Source organism: Haplochromis burtoni, unplaced genomic scaffold, assembly GCF_018398535.1.
Source record: "Haplochromis burtoni strain Fernald_Lab_line unplaced genomic scaffold, NCSU_Asbu1 Contig_7, whole genome shotgun sequence".
NCBI classification, from domain to species: Eukaryota; Metazoa; Chordata; class Actinopteri; order Cichliformes; family Cichlidae; genus Haplochromis; species Haplochromis burtoni.
In genome coordinates, this window is record NW_024582368.1 from 2,395,199 (window position 1) to 2,417,849 (window position 22,651).

The window sequence follows — 22,651 nt, forward strand, 5'->3', positions numbered from 1 at the left end:
TAAACATATACATACACACACATATATATGCTGTATGCTGAACTTGGTTCTAACATCAACCTGACCACCTATTATCCATGTATAAAACTGAAACAGATAATGTGCAGTGTTAGATGTTAGATGTATTTATTTTATTTATTTGACCTGATTTTTAGCCACCATGCAATATTCCACTCTACTTTACTGCTACCAGACATTTAAAAATATCAAACTGTATCTTTTGTATCATGTATGCTTACCGGTATATTAAAGTGATATTTCTATATACCTTGTATAGTGTACATTTTTTGCTGTAGTTCAATGGCATTATTGTTATCTTATCTTCAGCAGGTGTCTCTATATGAAAAAAGATGTGCAGGATATGCATATGATATGTTCCCAAGCAAGCTAATACAAAAAAAATACACCATAATAAAGAGGTCCTTTGTATTGTCATGTTTTTGCCTTTTATTTGTCACTTTTTGTTTCTTTTTGTTACTGAATAATCTCAATTTAAGAGATCTTTTAATTGTAAACCAAAGTGTCCTTTTGCAGCAGGAATCACATGCATTAAAAATAAACTAATCTATCATTTTAAACAAGGAAATAGCTTCAACTTTTATTACTTATTATTACTCTTGAATTACAAGTGAAAGTTAAAGGAACTATAAAAAAGAAACACCATATTTTTTCATCTTAAATCACTGACACCGTGATCTGAATTTTGCTTTCATTTGAATAATTCACATTGCTGCATGCTCTTTAGTCTGACACTGTGGCATAATTTCTTGTGTTTCCTTGCACAAAAAGAGACAATTTATGATCAACCAACCAATCTTCTCTTGAAAGAAACAATGAAAACAACCATCTTCCTTTTAAATATAAAAACTTAACATTTATAAAGCACCAAGCAGCACGGCAGTTTTGTGCAAAATGCAGAATTTGCAGCCAGAAGCTGCAGTCTTAACACTAATATTGTCATAAAATATTGACAAAACAATGTTCCATGCACATGTTTAAGATATCCAAAACACCGACCCTACAGCTGCATGAATAAAACTGCCCAAGGAAGGATTTGTGTTTTACTCGAAGCGAAACAAAAACAATGAAAACCATCACAAGTAGAAGCATTTCACTGCAGCTCCCTGTTATCATCCCCCTCCTTCAGCCGAGCTGCCAATAAGGGTTTCCATAGTCAGAAAAGGTAAAGGGATTTCTCCTACTCTTCCACAGACTTTGATCTGACTGACACACAAACGGCCCTCAGATCACAAGTCTATAGACCCTGTTGGGCCTCTCTGCCTGGTCTGCTTGTACATGTGCACTTTGTCCCTGTGAGGATTCCTTACCCTCCTCCCATTTCCCTTCGTCTCTCCTTTATACCTTCTTCCTCCTCCTCTGCCTCCTTCTTCTCCTACTCATCCTCTGCTGTTTGGTGTTTTGAAACATCTGAGTACAGACATGTTCTGAGCTTTAGAGGACCCAGGGGTCCGGGATCCAGACAGAGGGAGAAAATAAAGAAACTCTACAGTGCCCCCAGTACAAAAGCTATCTCCCCATTACCAGTGGGGATAAACTCTTAAACATCACCAAACGTCTGGACAGACAGAGGAGATCAGAAGACTGTTTGGTCTGTTGTTCACATAATCATACTGTCAGCTAATAGTGCAGTCAGCAGCTTGCAGTGGAACCAGTGTGATGGGAGTCATTGCATTTATCCTTATGGATAAACAATGTTTTAAGAGGGAAAACAGAGAATAAGGATACTGTACTACGCAGCCTGCTGGCCCCAAAATGTAAGGGTTTCTCCTTGTAGTTTTCCAGCACAGACATGTCAGCAGCATGGACATGAAACATGCCGTCACTGTTTCTTATCTCAATATATCCCTGGGTGGAAAAGTGAGGCAACAGCTTACTGATGTCTTGCAGCCTGCCTGACCATTAAAACATATTTCCATGCTGATGGATGTCAGATGTAACCTTAAAAGAACCATAGCTTTCCCTTGATTTCTGAACCCAGTCCCAACTACAGTTTTCTAAACTTATTCTTCATGCTTCACAAATGGAACGAGCACAAAGAGGAAGGGGAGAACAAGAGCGCAGCCGAGCGAGAGCGCAGGGACCGTTATCTCGGAAAAATCTTCCCGTCCGACCAAGTTCTTGGGATGGCAGCTTGGAAGGACAGTCGGTGGTTTTTAAAAGTGAAAGCTGTGAAAGATGCGAGTACGTTTATCTAAAATGGATACAGGAAATGAGATACAGCTGTGCTGAGAATGTGACACAGCTGTCCACGGCCAGGGACGGTTTAAGTGTTTTGCGGGAGTGCAGGAAAAGGTCTCACCCGCAAAGCCGGTTCTGCAACTGCAGAACAAGCAAATAAGGCATAGTTTATCACACCAGGAGTGGTGAACTGCGATTAAACTGGACTCAAATTATAGGGGTTATAAGATTAATCCCTCGTCTTCGCCAATATGCAAGATCAGACTGTTAGTAATCGCGAGGCCTTTGAGAGCTGCCATCTCCGCCAACAGCCTCCAACTGCATTTTATGGTCACAGGATTTATTCATCTACTGACAACATTTATCACGCAGCCCTCTTAAAAAAATCATCCCCTAAAATTCAAATCACGGCAAAAACTGCCATCATCCTCTAAAATCTTGGCATGGATACAGCCATGTATCTGTCTTCACTTTACACCCCTGGGCCTTCTAGGAAAGACTGTGGGAGATTGAAAGCCATGAAGCGACCAAAACTGCCTAGGCCATACCAAAGGAAGCTCCTTTGTTCATCATCCAAAACAGGCTCCAAACCGTTTTTCCCCCCCTTACTTTTTCTCTTTTCCACATCTGGGATTCAGCCAAGGGAAGTAGAAGTATGGCTCTCCCTGCTCTGCTTTAATATGTTCCATGCCTTCCAGTTGCTTACATCATCAATCTGGGAGATAGCTAAATGTGATGGGATGAACATAAACAGTGCCTGAGTTATGTCTTTAAAGAGACACAGGTCATGTCTCAAGTAGTGTGATTTTCCATTTTTTAGAAGAAAGCAAAGCACACATGGAGAGATCCTAACTGTTGGAGGCTATCCTAAATGACTTGTACATGTGTTATGTACTATAAAACATATGTCACGGAGGGAGAAGACTCGAGAAAAGGAATCAGCTTTACATTATCAAAATTCCCCCGTATCATCAACTTCAAGCAGCGAGCTTGTTATTGACAGCCAAATGCCAGTCCTAATCATCTTCCTTTTAATGCTCGCTTAAAAATGCACACCCTCATGTCAAAACCTGAGTACGCATTAACTCTCCCCAAACGGTCTACTTACTAAACATGTCACTAATGAATTATACATCTGACTTTTTCCCTCTCTCATATTTACATGGTGTTTCGGCAGAATTTGTGTAGCAGCTGTAAAGTATTTAATAAGTGTTTAAATATGTAGGAGTCAAGATCTTAGCCGGTGCATGCACTTTACAGCGGATGTTTACACAATATCAAAAGACTCTGCTATGCCTATCAAAATGACTAAGACATACGGGTAGTTTGTTTTTCACTTGCCAAAGTAGAAAAGGGAGCATGTCCACTTGGGCCCCATCAGTTTAAATCATAAAGATCCATCACTTTGCACTCTGCTAAAACACTAAGGAAACATATTGTGGATTTTAAGACCCTTTTTATTCAGCCAGACTGTGTACTAAAACTAATTGGATTTCTGTCAATGGAAAAAATATATCCCATGGATAGCTTTGAACTCAATAGCTTTGACCATCCAACTTGCCACATGCCAAGCACCAGGGAGGAAAATTAAATCAGTGGTCAACATAAAATATTAAAATAGCATGGTATCGAATTTTTGAAAAATGATGTCAGGGTGGCTCATTATAGCCAGCAAGGCAGTGAATTAAGCTATATTTAGTGGGTGATAATTGAAATCATAGCTGTAGTCATTAGCACTGACAGGTTTCTAAATAATACCCAATAAATCCCATCTTTTTAGTAAGTTCCCCGTGACAGCTGGCAGTGCTGAAAAATATAAAGTAAAGAAACAGAATATCTTTTCCTTTCTTTCCTCTCACCCTCCCTCCCTCCCTGCCCCCAACCCCAGGACTTCTCTCCCTCTCTCTCCTTCCCTCTTAGAGCCAATAAAATGTCAGCTTTTATACTCCTCCTCCAAAGTGTTGGCTAGATGTCAGCAGGCCCTTCTAAAGCCCTGCCACTGCAAGCTGAAGGCCTGTAAATCTCTGCATCAGTGGCACGCCATCCGTCTTGGGATATACAATAAAAAATGTGACGCAGTCATAAAAGGAATGGCATCACTGCCCAGTGTATATAATGTGAACAAAAGGAACATAAAGATGTTCCCTTCAATTCAGAATCCTTAAGCACAAGATGGTTTTAGATAGAAGGAATGCACTGAAAGGCTGACGGCAGCTCCTGACACTGATGGTTCTGTCTGTCTTTTGTTGTGTTTTAACAATGAGATAAAGATTTACTGTATACTATATATCCTGTACCCAGGATAAAGGAACTGTCCAGCTGCAAGCTGATTGACTAGCTACTCAGCTGTGTTACACCAGAGCCACTGCAGCCCAGATTTTTTGTAGGCACTACCCGGCCGAGCTGTAAGTGATAACAAATGTCTGGATCAGTCAGATCAGACATTAAATGGTCTTTATCCTGCCAGCTCCCTAGTACAAAGTTTGTGTAATGTCAGTTGGAGCACATGTGATCATTGTCTGCAGAATTCACACTAAATAGCCGGGTGATATGCATCCTGTCGTCTGCACGCTCCACCTGGGAACCACCCCACACCTAAATCAATCGGGGTAGCAGGAACGCTACAACTTTGTTGTATACTACAGCAGAAGAAGGCCAGGAGCTAAGCCAGATTCTCTCGAACGCCTCAAGTGTGCACTGAGGGTGCAACGTGAGCAGAGCTGCATTTCCCTGTCGACACAGGAGGTGCAGCAGTGAACTGCAGTTTGAAACCAACTTTGTTTTGCAGTACTCAAAGCGAGATAAAAAAAAATTAGACACAAACTCGTCCTAAGAGGATGTGTTTTTTTTTCTTTTTTGTTTTGTTTTTGGAGGAAGGGGGATTTCTAATGAACTAGGAGGTTTGCCAGTGGTTTATCTCCATGGTAATGCTCACGACTTCCTCAAAAAATGGATGGCACCAAAACAAACCACAACAACTTTTCAAAAGCCAGCAGGAAGGATGACCTTTTATAAGGACTCCACAAAATATGAGAGAAGTATGTCACTCAAAGAATCCTGACATTTCAAGACATTTAAAAAAAAAAAAAAAACAAATATGAAAAAGTGAGTTGTCCCACGATTGTCTCCAAAGAGCCAATCAGCAGTGCACAGTTGAGATTTGTGACAGTTATGAGCATGTTGCAAGAAGTATATCTACTCTCTTTCAAAGTGAAGATGAAAGTCAGTGTAACTTAGCATTTTTCTTGACTTAAGTCTATCCAAAGTTTGAATTAGTATGGCATTTGTTCAGCGGCGTGTTGGTTTGAGCCAGGGACGATGATCATGTCACCACTGTGGATTGAGCCATTAGTGAAACCATAACGTTGTGTAATTTTCCTCATGCAAAGCATAACTTGCAGAGATAAAAGTTCTTTAAACCTTAATCATTTCAAATCTATCCAAAGGCATTATAATTAAGACCGTCCAAAATATAACCTCATGTAAAAGACTTAAGCGATCACGTACCAAACATATGACTTTGATAAAAACTAATTGCCCACGACTTGTGTGCATTTCTCTACCCTGGCTTTCTGTTGGCATCATTTTAACTGTCCGTTAACAGAGAGAAAAGTGTTTGCAGCAATCACAACCTCAAATTGGTGAGATGAAGGAAAAAGACAAGCTATGTCATCCGGCGACTTTCCCAGGAGTAGTACATCATTTTAAAAAAAAATTCTAGTTTAAATTAGTACCAAAGAAGGATACGAAATATCAATGTCCTTCATATGAATAAGTTATTTCCTGCCAGACCGTGTCCCTTTCATCTATCCGGTTTAAATCTCTTTGCGCTGGGAGAGCTCTGCGTACTTTGTAATTTATGAGACATAGATCAGGTTATCCTAGAATATCGGCCTAAACAGGCCTGATGGATCAGATATGGAATATATTTCCTCAGCAGAACAGAGTACGCCACCACTATTACCAGGCACACACACACGCTGCTCCCAGTTAAGTGATTTGAGGACTTCATACTGCCAATGTTTCATATTCTCTCCTCCTAACTGACACTTTATCTGCATACCAGCATCTCTGCAGATTGAACACTTAGGCAAGACAATGACAGGCTCTCTTCCTGTTGTCACTTCTCATTCTGGGCCCAGTCTAATGCCTCTTACTGGGCTTCTGCCAATAACAGACCCCCTCATCCCTCCTCCCCAAACCATCAAACAACCACAGTCTACCTATCGTGGATAGAAAAGGAACACTTGATGTCTGTGACACTCATTTGTCAATTAGAAGGCCCCTTCCAGTGTTGACATACAGCAACTTGAAAGACAGAGCGGTCCCTGTGATGAATTAAAAGAGACAGATGAGTGAGGCTTGAGCAGCGGAGTAATACTATAATGTTTCTTAGATATGAATATAAAACGACACAGTTGACAGGCCATACAAGGTTTTATTTCATTTCTCAGTGTACTAGGCCTCCCTACTTTGTCTTCTTTGTTCTCTTTTCATCAGACTACTTACATCTCATTTTGACAGCCGTGCGACATTTAGAGCACTTTCGTTTTAAAATGCAAGTTAGCATACTTGATTTGTCATTAAAATGCAAAACGCCTGCCATCACCAACATGGCCTGGGTGAGCACATACCCCCACAGACAGAGGCACACACATTGCATACATACACACACACACACACACATACAGTAGATGTGTGTGCCTAAGTCCAATATGGTCTTCCTATTCTTGAGAGCAGGCTGAATTTCAACTTTGGTGGATTTTATGTAGCAGATCGACTCCTGACATTAGACTTTTAAGTATACCAGAGAGTAATGTCAGTGTTTCAGATCATAGAGTGGGTCACAAGGGATATGAGCCTATGTAGGTTAACGACTGAATTAAAGATCTTTGTGGTAAGAAAATTTAGAGGTGGAGTGCTTGACTTTTACCTGTAAATTAACGTCCTTGACATTCAATGCTGTGCCTAATAAGTTCAAACGACGCTGACAAACGCTTTCAGCAACAGGTTACATTCCTACATTGTTGCACAGATAGCAATCATTAAGTTAGTGGCTAGGGGCTATGGCTAATAATAATATAACATTAATCTGGGAGCTAACATTATCACTCCTGCTGGTCAGAATAACACAGCCATTTAATATCTAAGTACATGATTAAGTCAAAGAAAAGTCTACCACAGAAATAGTGAGAGCATACGTTACCAACTCTATTTGATCAGCAATGGAAATATGGTGCCAAGTCACCAAAAGCACATCTAAAAATGTTGTTTATGTTTTTTTCCACTAACTAAGAGAATCCTAAAATATAACATTATATTTGTAATTTTGTCCCTTTTTTTATTGAGTATTTTCCTGCGTATCAGTGTCATATTTGAAATTCTGATATTGTGAAAACTGAGACTGACTGCAAGGAAAAATAGACATTGGTATCTTCTCATGCATGGAAAAATGTAAAAGTTGCAGTTTCATGTGACATTTACCAAATGTCTCTAGTATCTCCAATATTTAAAGGTATTTCAAAGAATCACTGTGATTGCACAACTTTAATCACTCTTGTTTGGCAATTTTGCTTCAATTTTAATTTTCATAATACAAGAAATTATTAAATTTTACAAGCTGGAGTGCATTACAGGATCTTCTCTCACCTAAACAACTGAAAAGTTTCTGCGCGCCCACCTTTATCTGGCATATTTTACTTTACCAAACAAAAGCGGGTTTATATAACAAATCTTTTACGGTATTTGGATAAATTTACCAAATAAGAGGACATCAATCTTTTTTTCTTTTCCACTTGTCTCCATAATTTTCTTTGGAACAACTTTGATCTTTTGCTCATACCGAGGCTCACGCAAAGGATGCTTGCCTGTGGCTGGCTCGGAGCTCTGGATAGCTTTATCTACTTTGTTTTTGTTAGCTTCTTTAAAATGTTCAGCTAGGCAAAGTTGAGTGAAGCATCTAATTAGATTAGTTTTTACAATCTTCTTTGTACCTCACCCACAGTTTACTTTGGCAAACTTTGTGTCTTCACTCACAGTGAGGTGTTCCCAAGCTTATAATATTTAACTTGTCTGTGCCACCGTGCATGCATGAAACGGACCGGCTCATAATAGGATATACTGGAAGCTGAGTACCTGATCCAGGCTTAGAAGACTGAAAATGAACCAATTCAGTCAGTCAGTATATCTCTATACTTCGGTTTTAAAAAAATATATATATAACTAAATTGATAAAATAGGCTTACTGGAAAAAGTAGAGTTTTAAGATTTCACAACTGGCTGTTGATACCCAACTGGGATTTGTTTATCAGGATGGTTTGTCTGATTTCAGAAGACAAGTATCCCTGTTGTAATAGTGTTAGGATTCTTCCTGAGACTCAGAGACACATGTCCTCTTCAATCCTCGTGTGTCCAGGGTGATAACACTGCATGTAACAGTCACAGCAGGGAAATCGTGTCAACATAGCACATGCTCCTTCACAGCACTGTATACACAACTGACCTGGAACAAAGTGGACAACACAATACCAACCAAGCCCTTCCTGGGACAGAAATCTCACTGTGAGCCACAGTTCTCAACACATTGATGAGACAGGCTGACACTACAGCACACAGAGGGAGAGGTGTAGGTGTGACAGCCCACTACCATAATTTCATCCTGCCATTACCTGCCCAGCCACTCACAGTTATGCTCACAGAGACAGATGCGCAAACACTGCACGCAAGCAAACATCCACAAGCACACATACAAAATAACAAACATATGCGCTACACGCACACAAAACCACACAGGACTCAGTTAAAGCCAATGCCAGCACCTTGCTTCTCGTTGTGACTCATTGTCAGGTTGCTGGATGAGTGTTGTCAATTGAGCTGACAGAAATAAGCACATTAGCTACAACAAACTCTGGCAATGTCTCCCTCTAGATTTGAGTCAAGCAGCATGAAGAAGTGCACGATGCTGAAGGTAGTCCACTGAGTTTAACCAACATGTGCATTTGTTTACACCTGGTTTGCTTGAGCTGACATTGAAACAAGGTCACGGTGTCAATATTCACAAATGTCTCTGACGTATAAGAGCAGCAGAATTTCGAATGTTATCATTATGAGATAAATAACAGTGTTTACCTATCTGGTGTGCAGATGTCCTATTTTATAAAGGTGAAAGTGTGCTTAGAAACTTTTACCAATAATATTGGTTATAACCTTGTCAAATTATTCAATGCATTGTACAGCAGCACAAAATATGACGCATCAGTGGTTTATTGTTTCTTGTATATCAAAACTGGGGAATGGGAAACGAACAGTGGGTGCTACAACTTTGTCACATGTTGACGTGTTTATCCAGTTTCTAATGTGGTCATGTGTGTTTATGGTGATACCATAAGGAACTAATACTAGCATGTTGGCAATGCATACTTTCATCTTTTAATGTTCTGTTGTATTAATGTCATGTAATGTTGTTGGAATCAGCTTTAACACACTGTACAAACACTCATTTTCACAACAAGCACAAGAATGATCCAGAACCCAGAAATTGAGGAAAATAAAGCAGCTTTGAAAAGAAAATCTAGCCAAATCTAAAGCTAAATCATTAGAATTAAGCATGGTATAACATCACTTTTTCCACTACCAAACCATCAATCAATATTGCACAGACATGAGCCCTAAATGGTTCAAGTATTGCTTGGCTTACTTCTGCACCACTTCTCTGTGCATACCACCCTTTGAAGTTTAGTAATGATATCTGACATCTGAGATTAGCTGAACTGAAAACCAATAATAAATTAGTCATTTCTGAGTCATAAATATTTCATTCTAAACATGAAGCTCTTAACGTGACAGCTTCAAGGGCAACTCACATAATGCCCGTCTTGATATCCCCAAAACCCACAGACATAAGAGTTGTTGCAGTCTCATGCCATAATGCTCCCTGTGAGAGATTACGTGCTTTCACTTCCTCTGAGGAAACGCCTAAAAACAATTGGTGTCAAACAGTGTATTCAGTACAATGCTTAGTCATGTGACAAGGTGTAATACTATATAGGACTTTTGCTAACTGGTTTAGGAACCTCACGTATGGTCATCTAATCAAAAAAATATTTATTGTGAGCAAAAAGGACACTTGGTATCATCTTGCCTACTGTTAGCTATTTAAAAACGTAAATGTTTCAAATTATCTGACTATATTTAAATGAAGAGCATGATAGGATACTGATGGTCAAGGTAATGAGAATGCAGCTACAAATCTTTGTTTTACCAGTTGCAGATGTTTAGACAAAACAAACAAAAGAAAAATGTGTGACAGGTTTCTGTATATCAGGCTTAGCCAAGGACCTAAAGATCTCTGTTTGCCCACCGTAGCAGATTTACAAGGACTGTGACTTACTCAACACCCTGTGCAAAGGTGAGCTCTGCACTGTGTGTGTAAATTCTGTGATAACAGATCATGAGCTTCCAAGAAACTCATGTTGGCCCATTCAGATACTCCTGAACCTTAAAAAAGATTTTTCAATTGAGGGGTTTTGCACTATATAAATCCATTTAAACTCCAAATACCCACTACAGACAACTGCCTCGAGACAACAATTTCTAACCAGAAAAGGGCCCAACTGAGATGGCTTCATGGCCTGACAGTCATGAAAGGGCTTCAGAAACAAAAGCACCTTATAACCATCATCTCTTTTCTTTTACTTGCCACATCAACTATGCTAGTCCTGCTGTTGAAATGGCAGCCCCCTCTGAAGCGGCTGCCATGAGGTGCTCCTTCATGTCCTGACAGAGGAATCTTTTCTTCTATTTGCCCCTGAATTAGCATGTCACATTTATCGATGATGCCTTTTATCCCGCCCCAGCGTGGCACCAGCCCAGTTCTAACACTCGTTCAGCTTTCTGATCTTCTGATGACACCGTGACCACCTGTAAACCCAGGGTACACATTCAGTTGCACCTGATGTGAAGACACATGTCTCCCAGTAGCAGGCAGAGGAAGATGTAGGAAGATGTGCAGCTGATTACATGTTGTGCGCTTTGCTAATCTTACCTGAGCTGATTAAAACTCAGATCCAGCCTTCGTGCAAACTGGCCATAGGTCTCTCCAAGGAACTCTGGAATTTCCTTACAGTCGTGCCCAATGTATGAAATCTTTGAAAATTAAAAGAGAGAGACATATAAAGACTGCATCTCTGACGGGGGAACAGACACATTTTTCATGATATCCCAACAACAACTTTTTAATTAAATCTGAATAACATACACAGCCTTATACTGCAACACTTGGCGAAACAGCTGGATAGGATGCCTCACTGTAAAGCCGGATGGTTTCTAAACTACACCTGTCTTTCTGTTTATGCGAAGGGATAACTAATCCTTTCCTCTGTATGCTTTTCACTTCTGCCCCTGTGAACTTACATTTCAACAAACCGCCTTGCACTGGGTACACTTTATTACATTACTTATTGCGGAGTTTATTTTTGTCAGTGAAGCTGTAAAAGAAGCGAAAGTCACATCTGTAATGCTAGCTTCAGCGTGTCACATGACTCCAGTGAAGTCGAGGAAACAAACACAGCAGCATAACTTCAGCGCTAGTAAATTATTTAGAGTGGGGCTTAATAAAAAAAAGGTGCCACATTACACAAGCAGGGGACAAAGTCTGAGAGAAACACTCTCCTAAGCAAACTTACCTGAGTCCCATTCAATGCGACCAGCGACTCGTTGTTTGCCATATCTTTCTCGCCCACTGCTTTTACATCAACTATCCGAGTCACTGCACTTAAAAAAAATCCGCTTACGAAAGAAAGACGTTACGTTTTGCTTTACGTTAAGCGCTGGTGTTTGTGGGGGAAGACCGAGTGCTTTGGAGAACTAGTGGCGATTTCAAATTGACTTTACTGTTTCCGCGTGCCGTTTCAATCAGCTGACCTGCTGTTGTGCGGAAGCACGCGGTCACTGTTGCTGATCAAACCTGAGTGCTGACTGTTTTCCTAATGACAACATTAGATTCAGACTGGATGTGTGCACGGCTCTCGGCTAAAATACTGAAACATTGTGGAAAAAGAAGTCCAGGTAGGTAGAACACCTGGTCTCAGTAAACCATACGGGGGAGAGGGGGCGTGGAGAGCCATACTGGTAATAAAACATACATATACGCTAAAATAGAGATTAGATCAAACCTGAAGTAAAATCATTTTAATTGCCCATGTTAGTCTGAGAAGCTGCCTCTATTTTAACCAGAGCATTGTGGCGGTTCTTTACTGGGGGGTTACATCAAGTATCTAAGTATTTTGGATGTAAAGCTATAACATAGCAATCAACAATCAAGAACCTCATTTTGAGTCAGTTTTCCAAATGGCACTATCTATGGTAAGTCTTGACAACATCTTCCCCTTTGACCACACAATTGGGCTCAGTGCTGCCCCCATCGCCCTTGACAAGTTTCTTATTTAAAGGGTAAGTTCACTCAACTTTTTCTTTTTCCTTTTCTTTTTCTTTTTCTTTTTGCATAAATGATGCTATGTTTATCTCTGAGTTCAGTGTTTCTCATACGTTGGCTTTTAAAATATATATATTAATAGATTCAAAATCAATTGTTATGTGACTGAAGTTCAGACGTTTAGGTTAAATTCAGAGTGTTTATTTAAAAAATAGGGTTTATAACCATTTTTTAACATATACCCCATTTACAGAGGCTCAAAAATAGTTAGACAAATTTATATAATTTCAAGCATGAGGCTTGTTTTTTAATACTTGGATGAACAGCAATGACTGGATAAAGTCTAGAACCCATTGGGATCTCTAAATCCTGTGTTTCCTCCCTTATGATGTTCTATCTGCCTACCGTTGCTGCTTGTTTGTGAGTCGTTCTGCATTGAGTTTTATTTTCAATAAATGAAAAAGCACGGACTACTGGGTTGAGATCAGGTGACTAACTTCACCATTGAAGAATATCCAATTTCTTTGAATGCTTTGACACATTATCCATTTGCAGTGTGAAGCACTGTCTGGTCAGTTTTGGAGCATTTGATTCAGTCTGAGCAGAGAGTGTAGTACCCTGTACACTTCATACAATTCATCCTGCTGCATCTATGAGCAGTCACTGCTGACCTGGTTTCACTAGCAGCCATATGTACCCATCCCATAACATTAGCTACATCCATATTTGACAGATGATGTAGTATGCTTCTGAGCTTAAGACCTTTTTCTCCTACTACATACCTTTCCCTTTCCATCATTCCGATGCTAGCCAAGTTCATCTTGGTTTCATCTTGGAACTGTTTTCTGACAAAGTATAATCTGTCCTGCTTGTTATTGAGCATAATCAGTAGTTTGCGCCTTGTTCTGAATGTTCTGTGTTTTCCATTCATGTTGGTATCTCAGTTTTGTGGACTTTGATAGCGATACAACTTTACTTAACCGATGAAAGAATTTGTGATTATCCACTTTCAGGTCTTTTGGTTTTGTTGAGCTGATCAGTCTTTCTTTTTAAGAATGTACCAGACTGTCAATTTTGCAGAGATTTAGATCTCTCAGATAGATTTATTTTGTTTTTCCAGTCTAATGACTACCAAAAGCTTGTTCCATATTTTAAAAGCTCTGTCCAGACTTCATAATTAGCCCTTTTGTTTCTTCCACTTGACAGTATGATGTGGAGTATAACATATTTGTCCTGCTAGTTATAAAACTAAACATGGTGTCAAAGGTCTGTGAAATTGCAGCATTCTGTGATCATTTTGTCCAGACCACAGTACAAAAAACTGCAATAGTTTTCCTTTTAATATTAGAATGCACTGGTCTGTGTACAGAATGTTGCTGTGGCGCACCAAACCTAATATTACAGAAATATGTTCCAAGACCAAGATCTTTGAATTTTTCAGTTGTTTGAAATTTGATATATAAACACATGTATGGATACTGACTGTCTCATTACACAATGACAGACATTTGCACGAACGATCTGGGATTTACCTTTGACTCGAATGCTCCTGAGCACAAAAGATAGTTTTGTGTCACTGCAATGAGGCTACAATTTGTGTGGGCTTACCAAACGTGGACAACAAAAACATTGCCTAAACTGATGAGTCTCAGTTTGAACAGCACAAAAGCACAGATCTATCCTGCCTTATGTCAACAGCTCAGTGTTGTAATGGTGTGAAGGATATTTTCTTGGTAGACTTTTGGCCCCTTGGTTACAATAGAGCATGATACACAGCCTGCCCAAGTATTGTTGCTGACCTTCTCAATCTCTTTACGACTGCAGTGTATCCATCTTCTGAAGGCTGCTTCCAGGAGGATAACACACCCTGTCACAAAGCTAAGATCATCTCAAACTGGTTTCTTGACAGTTCACTGTACATACGTGGCCTCCACAATCACCAGATCACAATCAAGTAGAGCAGCTTTGGGATGTGGTGGAAGGGCAGATTTGCATCATGAATATGCAGCTGACAAATATGCAGGAACTGTGTGATGCTTTCTATTTGGACCAAAATCCTCGAGCAGTGTTTCCATCGCCTATCCAACAAAGAATTTAAGCAGTTCTGAAGAGAAAACAGGGTCTAACCATATACTAGCAAGATGTACCTAATAAATTATCTGATATAGGTATCTTGTATATCTGTATAAAAGCTGCTAATAACTTTGTGCTAAGTAATTAAGGTTTGTTTCTGACAAAATACTTACAACCACATATCTTTTATACTACTTTTGAACCATGCTAGTTTTGTCAAGCCACTTTTTCAGATGCAGTGTAGTCATGCATGCTCTTGTGGTCAAATATTCTTTTCTGGATCATTTAAACGTGATTATTATGGATGGGATATTATATATATTCTAAATATATACTTACTTGTTATTAACAAAAACTATAAACTTTTCTTACAGGCTATCAGTCCTTAATTTTGTATGTGCAGTCAAAGACTGACGTTCCCACCACAGTGCTGTGTTTGTCCTGCTGTAGTTGAAGCTTTGGCAACAAGTAAGCTGACTGCTTTAATGAGGTATGTCGCAGTCCTGCTTACTTGTGGGTCACAGTGGTTCACTGTTTAGAGACATTAGAAAGTTTGTGAGCGCCATAGGCCTGCTGCTGTTCATTGCACATTGCTCAGCCAGCTTGCCTGCTGCATGTTTTGTGACGTCACCTAAGACCTCCCACACGCGGAAAAGCTCACTCTCTCCCCGCCGCTCTCCCGGAGAGAGAGTGAGCGAGGGAGAGTCTGCATGGCTTCGGTCCTCGCTGTGTTCCTTGCTTCACTTCGACAGTGTATTGAGTGGTTGTGTTTGAGTAATTCCAAACAGGGTTTCTTTTAGAAACAAGGACTACGTCTTAATGTCGTTACACTGTTGTTGATGTTTTTTTTTTTTTTATCGTTTTTACCTCTCTGACGTTTTACATCGGAGCTTAGTAGGCAATGATTCCAGGTAATGTCGTGTCACGGACTTTCCTGTAATCCTGTCCTTCCACGGAGTTTTAGAGGGGAAACAAATCTACTTCATGCATGTACTTTAATAGTTTTAATAGTCTGCTATCCTGGCCAGTACACATCTTCTTTTATATTACTGCTACGCGGAGATTCTGTGCCTCTCTGTTGCTGTCTTTGTACACTTTAATTATTGCTAGAATATATTTATAAATAATAAACGGCAAATGGTCTAAAATGAAATTAATAACTTTATGGTAACGTCGTGAATAGCTCCCAAGCAGTTTGTATATAGGCCCAAAATAAAGTAGCGTTTACACCATAGCCTTAAAAAAAACTGAAGGTACGCATTTAGGAAAGTTGTTTAATTATATATTTCATATTTAGTTTGGCTGCATAAATCAGCCCTAATAATGAAATGTGTTCTTTCTCGCTTCATCACAACAAGTCGGCCCAGCTCTGTAATCCTACAAGTCCAACATAAAGTATTTCCTCGCGAGATGTAAATGGTTGTATTTGCATGCGGAGTGATTCATAAACATGTCAGTGTTATGAAATATATGGGGGATATTAAAACTTTCTATTTAAATATCATGAATTATGGTCGCAAAAATGTGTTCCCATTTAAGAGGAATGCCGAGTATTTTGGTGTCTGGTGCAGAAGCCCATTCGTCATAGGGACAATAAAGAGGGTTTTCGCCTGACAGTGAAAATTTATGGTTGCCCTTCTTTGCCCTAATAACTCACATATTGTGTCACGGACTGACATCCCTTGCAGAAAATACCAAGCCTGTTATCAATCACACATCTTTGCATATTGTGAAACGTCCCCCCTCTTCTTTTTTGCAAGAAAGAAAAAAAAAGAAGACTGAGAACATTCGTAGAAATAGAGATCCGCTTACTTGGACTTTTTCCTTCCTCCCTCTCTTAGAAACACACATATTACGCTGAGAACAACATGTCTTATTTAGAAGTCGACATGTATTTATATTGCATGGGATATGTAGACAAGATAGAGAAGATAGTTATTAATTTCTTTATTAGTGCACCTTTTACAAAGTTGAAATCAGCTGTGGGCCTATAAGGTAAAAACTTTTTTCCTATCTGTCTTTTTTTTATTAGTCTTTTGTAAGTTTGCTCTGTAAACGTTTTATTATATTCACTCCAAAATTTAACTAATTAAAAAAATATGGGACTCGAAAAAAATATTTTTTTTTATTTTGCATTTTTATTTTTCTCAAAAAAAAACAACCCACAATTCAGTAAAAATAAATAAAATATTTTGCAGCCTTCACTGTCCACTCCAGGTTTTCTTGCTCTCCGTGTTGACCTGTCAAGCAGATTACCACAGAAAGAGATTAATGGCAGAGGCGGGTTGCAATAATAATCGTTTTGTTTGATGTGACAACTTTGATAGGCGTTGATTTACTTACAAACTGATAGGCTTTTAATTGAGCGCCTCCATCCCGATTTAGATGAAAGGAAAACCACATTGAAAAGCTGCCCGATTGCCCCGCAGCCTCAATACTGATTAGCCATCTCAGCGGTGAATAGTTCAAGGCATTTTAAACTTCTTTTCTCAACGGCCTGACAGACCATTTCTCTTCTTTTCTTTCTCCCGGTCCGCGTTTCTGCCCGTTAAAGAAAATAAATCATTTCCATTGTATGTAAATAAAATCGAGCTGACATCAATATAAACTGTCTGGATTTCTTTCTCTCTTTTTTTTTCAGTCGTCTTTGTTGTTCTTGTTGCAGATGACAGTGTGCCCGAGGCAGATGACAGGTTTTAACAACACAATGGCAGATGCGTTTAGCCCCCCCTCCCTAAAAAAATGGACATGGTTCTGTTTTGAGAGACCGCAGTGTGTGACCGGGTTGTTACACATTTGAATTATTATTAAATCTTGTAAATAGTTATACTGCGTCCATGCTATCCAAGAGAGAATAGAGGCTATACATATAGATAGATAATGGGAATATGAATTCTACATCCCTGCACTGTTTATTTAACTTTCCGTTTTGTGTGTGTAATTTTTTTTAAACCCAGGATTTTCTGTCCATTTGTTTACTTCGTGCATTTTCGATAGAGCACGTGTTTTTTTCTTTCTTTCCCCCCCTACGGCTCTTTCTTTGCTCCGTGATCCACCGATTATAGCAAAAAGCCGTTTAACACTATTAAAAACCAAAAGCTTCTCCGTGGAAATCAAGAGCTGAACTGCAACTTATTAAAGTTTCATCGTGTATACCACCACCGATAAGTTTTACGAAGAACTCCAAAAGTTGCCGATTTTATTTAATAACTGGCTGATATGGAGTGAAATCAACGGCTTTGACTCTGATACCCTCCCACGTCAACGCGGGCTTGTTGGCTACCGTCGATGCATCTTAAAAATTAAACCTTGACACGAGAATCAATTTATTTCCTCTGAAATCTTGGGTGTCTCTTGCAGAATGTCTCCCTGTCTCTCCCTTTCTCTTCCCCCCCACTTGTTCTTTTCCCGCAGTCGCACTGGCATGTAATCAGCCACAATAGCTGACATAAATCAAGCAGTGGATTGACAGCCTCTGACAAATAACTGATTGATTGCGGTGGAGCAGAATTGACACTTGACGGAGGGGTGGAGATAGAAATAGAAGGGCGGTGTATATTATACTGAAAACATGTGACATTCACATCCCTCCATCACTACATTGGTCTATTCCTGTCAACGCTTGTCTGTTTAGGGAATTCGAGCTGAAGTGGTTGGTTTTATGGTTGCCGGTGGAAAGCAGTCCCAGTGGCGGACGGTCGTAAAATGCGCGAACTTTGTGCGTCTCTCAGGTTGCGAACAGTCGGAGGAAAACGAACAAAAACACTTGTTAATGTAACGACAGAATCAGATGTGATAATGATTTTATGATGGACACTTTAAAAGCTTTTAATGAAGAAGAAAAATGTTAGAAATATATGAAAGCGCTCATGGAAACCAGTGAAGAATCATCCCTTTTGAAATCTAGATTAAAATCAATGTGTAGTGAACATTAAGTAAATAATTTAAATATCCACTGAAAACAGGACGAATAAATTGAGTCCCATTTATCCCCTCGCCCCCGAACAAAACTTGAATATATCAAATATTAGATCAGATAAATGGATGATTCAGAGTAGAGCGACTATGTTTTATGATTGTTAAGCATAATAAGTGTATGGATCGTTCTTTTATGGTGTTATTTACTCACTCTTCTGCACGCTGTTGTGTCCTTATCGCCACTATTTGTTTCTCTAACTTGTAAGCGTTCACATTAACCAATATATTTAACGCTATCTCCTCCCCCGAGCTGTCAAAATAGAGGCGCTTACAAAGAGGAGAACGTCACATCCCCTTGACCCTCCAATCACCTCAGGGTCCCATTTGATTGGAAGGCGGCAAAGGCTTTAATCTCGGACTAATTCAGCTGCTTTTGAAGTGAAAATTTCTACCAGTTCGTACTTCGGGAGTACAGAGCGAGGACCTGCACACAGACGCACACACAGGCGCAGCGCTCATGGTGCAAGACGCAGACACGGATCTGCGATAACCTCGCACCGTCTCCTTCCAGCTGCCGCGCCTTTTGCTCCGTTACTACCAGGATTACCGATTATTGAAGCGTTTTCCGATTCTTTTTCTCACCCCACCCCACGGCAGAGAGGCTCGGTGCTTTTTTTTTTCTCTCCACCCAAATCTTTCTTAATGAATCTGTGGAAAGCAGCGTCACTACATTTCTTGACAATTGGGACATGATCACATCGCCCTCGGCGTCTGCCTTAAAAAATAGTGATATTTGTGTAGCGTGGGAAAGCAGCAGTTCTCGGAATAGCGGCTCAGCGAACGTCAACAAGCCTTTTCTCCACTCCGCACCTCCGTCTGATCCACTACGGCAAGCGAACCGTCTTCCCATCAAGGTCTTGAAAATGCTTACCGCACGGTCGGGACACATTTTGCACCCGGAGTATCTGCAGCCTTTGCCTTCGACCCCTGTCAGTCCTATAGAGGTAAGCGTGGATTGAATTTGTTTTTAGGGAATGCTGTTTCGTGTGAAAACGTCCTGGGAGTCTGTTCCTGTTATTCTCTGAAATCGCCTGTCCTGTTCCAAGTGTGGCTCCAGCGTTTAAAGCGGTTATTTATATATAGATATGTATGTAACACATATGTGTTTGGTTTATTTTTTGTGTAGTTTTGTTCAAGAAAGACCTCTAAATAAATAATTACACCTATATATTCGCTTTAAAACACCAAGGAATATCCCGATTAAACGTTCGCCCCCGGGACTGTACTCAAAACAAAGCTGCAGATATGCGTATTAATAGTATTTATCAATCTTTTTATTTTCTTCTTTGCAGCTAGATGCCAAGAAAAGTCCGCTGGCTCTGCTGGCGCAGACCTGCTCTCAGATCGGCAAACCGGACCCGCCACCCTCCTCCAAATTATCCTCCGTAACCTCAAATGGATCTAGTGAGAAGGAATCTAAATCGGGCCCTTTGAAACTGAGTGACATTGGTGTGGATGACAAATCTAGCTTCAAACCTTATTCTAAGCCTTCAGATAAGAAGGACTCGTCTTCGGGCGTTTCAGGCGGAGAGAAGTCTGGTTTCCGAGTGCCGAGCGCCACCTGCCAGCCGTTTACACCGCGGACAGGCAGCCCCAGCTCCAGCACTTCAGCCTCCCCTATGCCATCGGACGGGAAATGTGGGGAAAGGGATGAAAAGAAAGAGTCTGATTGTAATAAAAATGGCTCTACGGACGGCTCTGGCACCACTAGCCACAGCAGGATAAGCGTGAGTTGTGGTGGAATTAACGTGGAGGTGAACCAACACCAGGAGACGACGCCTGGCAGTAAAACCACCTCCTCCTCGGAGTCCTCATCTGTTACTTCTGTATCCTCCGCATCCGTTCTCGGGTCAGGACTTGTGGCGCCGGTTTCTCCTTACAAACCGGGACAGACAGTTTTTCCGTTGCCTCCTGCTGGTATGACATACCCAGGTAGCTTGGCTGGGGCCTATGCTGGCTATCCTCAGCACTTCCTGCCCCACGGAGGGAGCTTGGTAAACGCACAGCTGGCCAGTTCACTGGGCTGCAGTAAGGCTGGATCCAGCCCCTTGGCTGGGGCTTCTCCACCGTCCATCATGTCAGCCAGCCTGTGCAGAGACCCTTACTGCCTCAGTTACCACTGTGCCAGTCATTTAGCAGGCGCGGCCACCGCTTCCTGCACGCACGACTCTGCAGCTGCAGCTGCCGCGAACGCCCTCAAGTCCAGCTACCCACTAATGTACCCGTCACACCCCATACACGGCGTTCATTCCTCAGCGCCATCATTTAGCGGACACCCCCTGTACCCATACGGTTTCATGCTTCCCAACGACCCTCTCCCCCACGTTTGTAATTGGGTGTCGGCAAATGGACCGTGCGACAAGCGTTTCTCCACCTCGGAAGAGCTCCTGAATCACCTGAGGACACACACTGCTTTTACTGGGGCTGAAAAGTTGATATCCGGTTATCCCGGGTCGTCTTCGCTGGCCAGTGCTGCAGCAGCAGCCATGGCCTGCCATATGCACATGCCACCGTCAGGACCCCCCGGGAGTCCCGGGACTTTGGCTTTAAGGAGCCCGCATCATGCGTTAGGACTCAGCAGCCGCTATCATCCGTACTCCAAAAGCCCCCTGCCAACCCCCGGTGCCCCTGTTCCTGTCCCCGCAGCCACCGGCCCTTACTACTCCCCCTATGCACTGTACGGCCAGAGACTCACCACAGCATCAGCGCTTGGATATCAGTGAGAAGAAGAAGAAGAAAATAAAAGACTGAAAAGTTTATAGTACTAAGAATGCAAATATAAAGACTTTTATATTAAGTGCGCTAAACTTAAGGGCGGGATCCGTGGACTTCAACTGTATTTATTTATATGTCGGCTTAAAAGCAGGCGGTAATATCTGCAAATGGAAAAAAAAAAATATTTGAGCAACTCAAAAAGTGCATTATGTTGAAGCTGAACTAGTTAAAGTGAAACACACACATACACACATATGTTAGAATACTAATTAAAGTAGGGGTCTTCATTTCGATGTTAATTTGGAATTGCTATGATTGTATTTGTTCTTATTTAATGTCTCATTGAGAAGCAGAAAAAAAAATTTACATGCATGTTTGTTTCTTAAATTTCAGAAATTGTCCACATTTTAAATTGCCGTTATTTTTCAGGTGTTCACCATGGACAGAGAATTGGTATTTTTTTGTATGTATTCTGGAAAAAAAAATAAGAAACAATTCTGTTCCATATCTCCGTGTGCCTCATTTTCTGACGAGAGTCAAATTTATTTTACACTGACATTTAAAAAAACAAAACAAAACATTGGGCTCTTAAATTTTTTTTAAAATTGGGGTTAAGAAAGCCTGATTGGGTCATTTAAGCCGACACTGGCCTATATTTTCCGGCTGTCATCGAAACAATTTAAATCGTGCAAAACAACAAATGTTTTCAGTTTTCTCACATGACTCATATAATCTTTCTTTTTTCTTTCTTCATTATAAACGAAACTTGGGAGCTTTGAACATCAAATTTTAGATGACTTGAAACTTGAATTAAAGTGGGAGTGTGTGTGTGTGTGTGTGTGTGTGTGTGTGTGTGTGTATGAGGGAGGGTAGAACCGGCTTTATACAGGAAATCATTCGAGATAAGTTGGGTTGCTTGTGAGTGAATTTTGTCAATACGTTGTTTGACGGGGTGTGACATGTTTTGTGGAGTTCGCTTGCGTAATGTGTGTGAAATACGCCCAAAATGCTCGATAAGGACAGCTGATTTTTCTACGGTTTATAAAAATCAAGAGCATGTGTGTTTTGAAATGCTAAATTAAAATAAATCTATATTAAAACAAAAATCAGTTTTACAACCTTAAAAAGAAAGACGGCAATTGAAGTGAATCGATCCCTGGGTTTCAAATTTAATGCACTATAAATTTTTGCAATCGTTGCCTCTTTAAAAAAAACATTAAAAAGAAACGAAGTTCTAAGCACAGAGGGAGACTC

General features: G+C 40.5%; 2 protein-coding genes across 2 annotated transcripts in view; one reads left to right on the plus strand and one right to left on the minus strand.

Moving 5' to 3' along the window:
- Nucleotides 1-12,113, minus strand: part of lrmda (leucine rich melanocyte differentiation associated) — a 202,609-nt gene extending 190,496 nt beyond the window's left edge. Inside the window, exons 1-2 of the mRNA XM_005914081.3 lie at nucleotides 11,883-12,113; nucleotides 11,243-11,343 (exon numbers count right to left, since the gene is read on the minus strand). Coding sequence (XP_005914143.1) covers nucleotides 11,243-11,343; nucleotides 11,883-11,924 — 143 coding nt within the window. The 5' untranslated portion in view covers nucleotides 11,925-12,113. The remainder of the gene's footprint in view (nucleotides 1-11,242; nucleotides 11,344-11,882) is intronic.
- A 5,449-nt stretch (nucleotides 12,114-17,562) lies between these two features.
- Nucleotides 17,563-21,902, plus strand: znf503 (zinc finger protein 503). The gene is made up of 2 exons (XM_005914082.3): nucleotides 17,563-19,626; nucleotides 19,975-21,902. The coding sequence occupies exons 1-2, from the start codon at nucleotides 19,372-19,374 to the stop codon at nucleotides 21,403-21,405; spliced, it is 1,686 nt and encodes a 561-aa protein (XP_005914144.1). The 5' UTR covers nucleotides 17,563-19,371; the 3' UTR covers nucleotides 21,406-21,902.
- Nucleotides 21,903-22,651: the final 749 nt, after the last annotated feature.

Coding starts and splice junctions, on each gene's coding strand:
- znf503 (XM_005914082.3), top strand. CDS start 19,372: ATGATCACATCGCCCTCGGCGTCTGCCTTAAAAAATAGTGATATTTGT. Junction 19,627..19,974: donor CCCCTGTCAGTCCTATAGAG/GTAAGCGTGGAT, acceptor TCTTCTTTGCAG/CTAGATGCCAAGAAAAGTCC.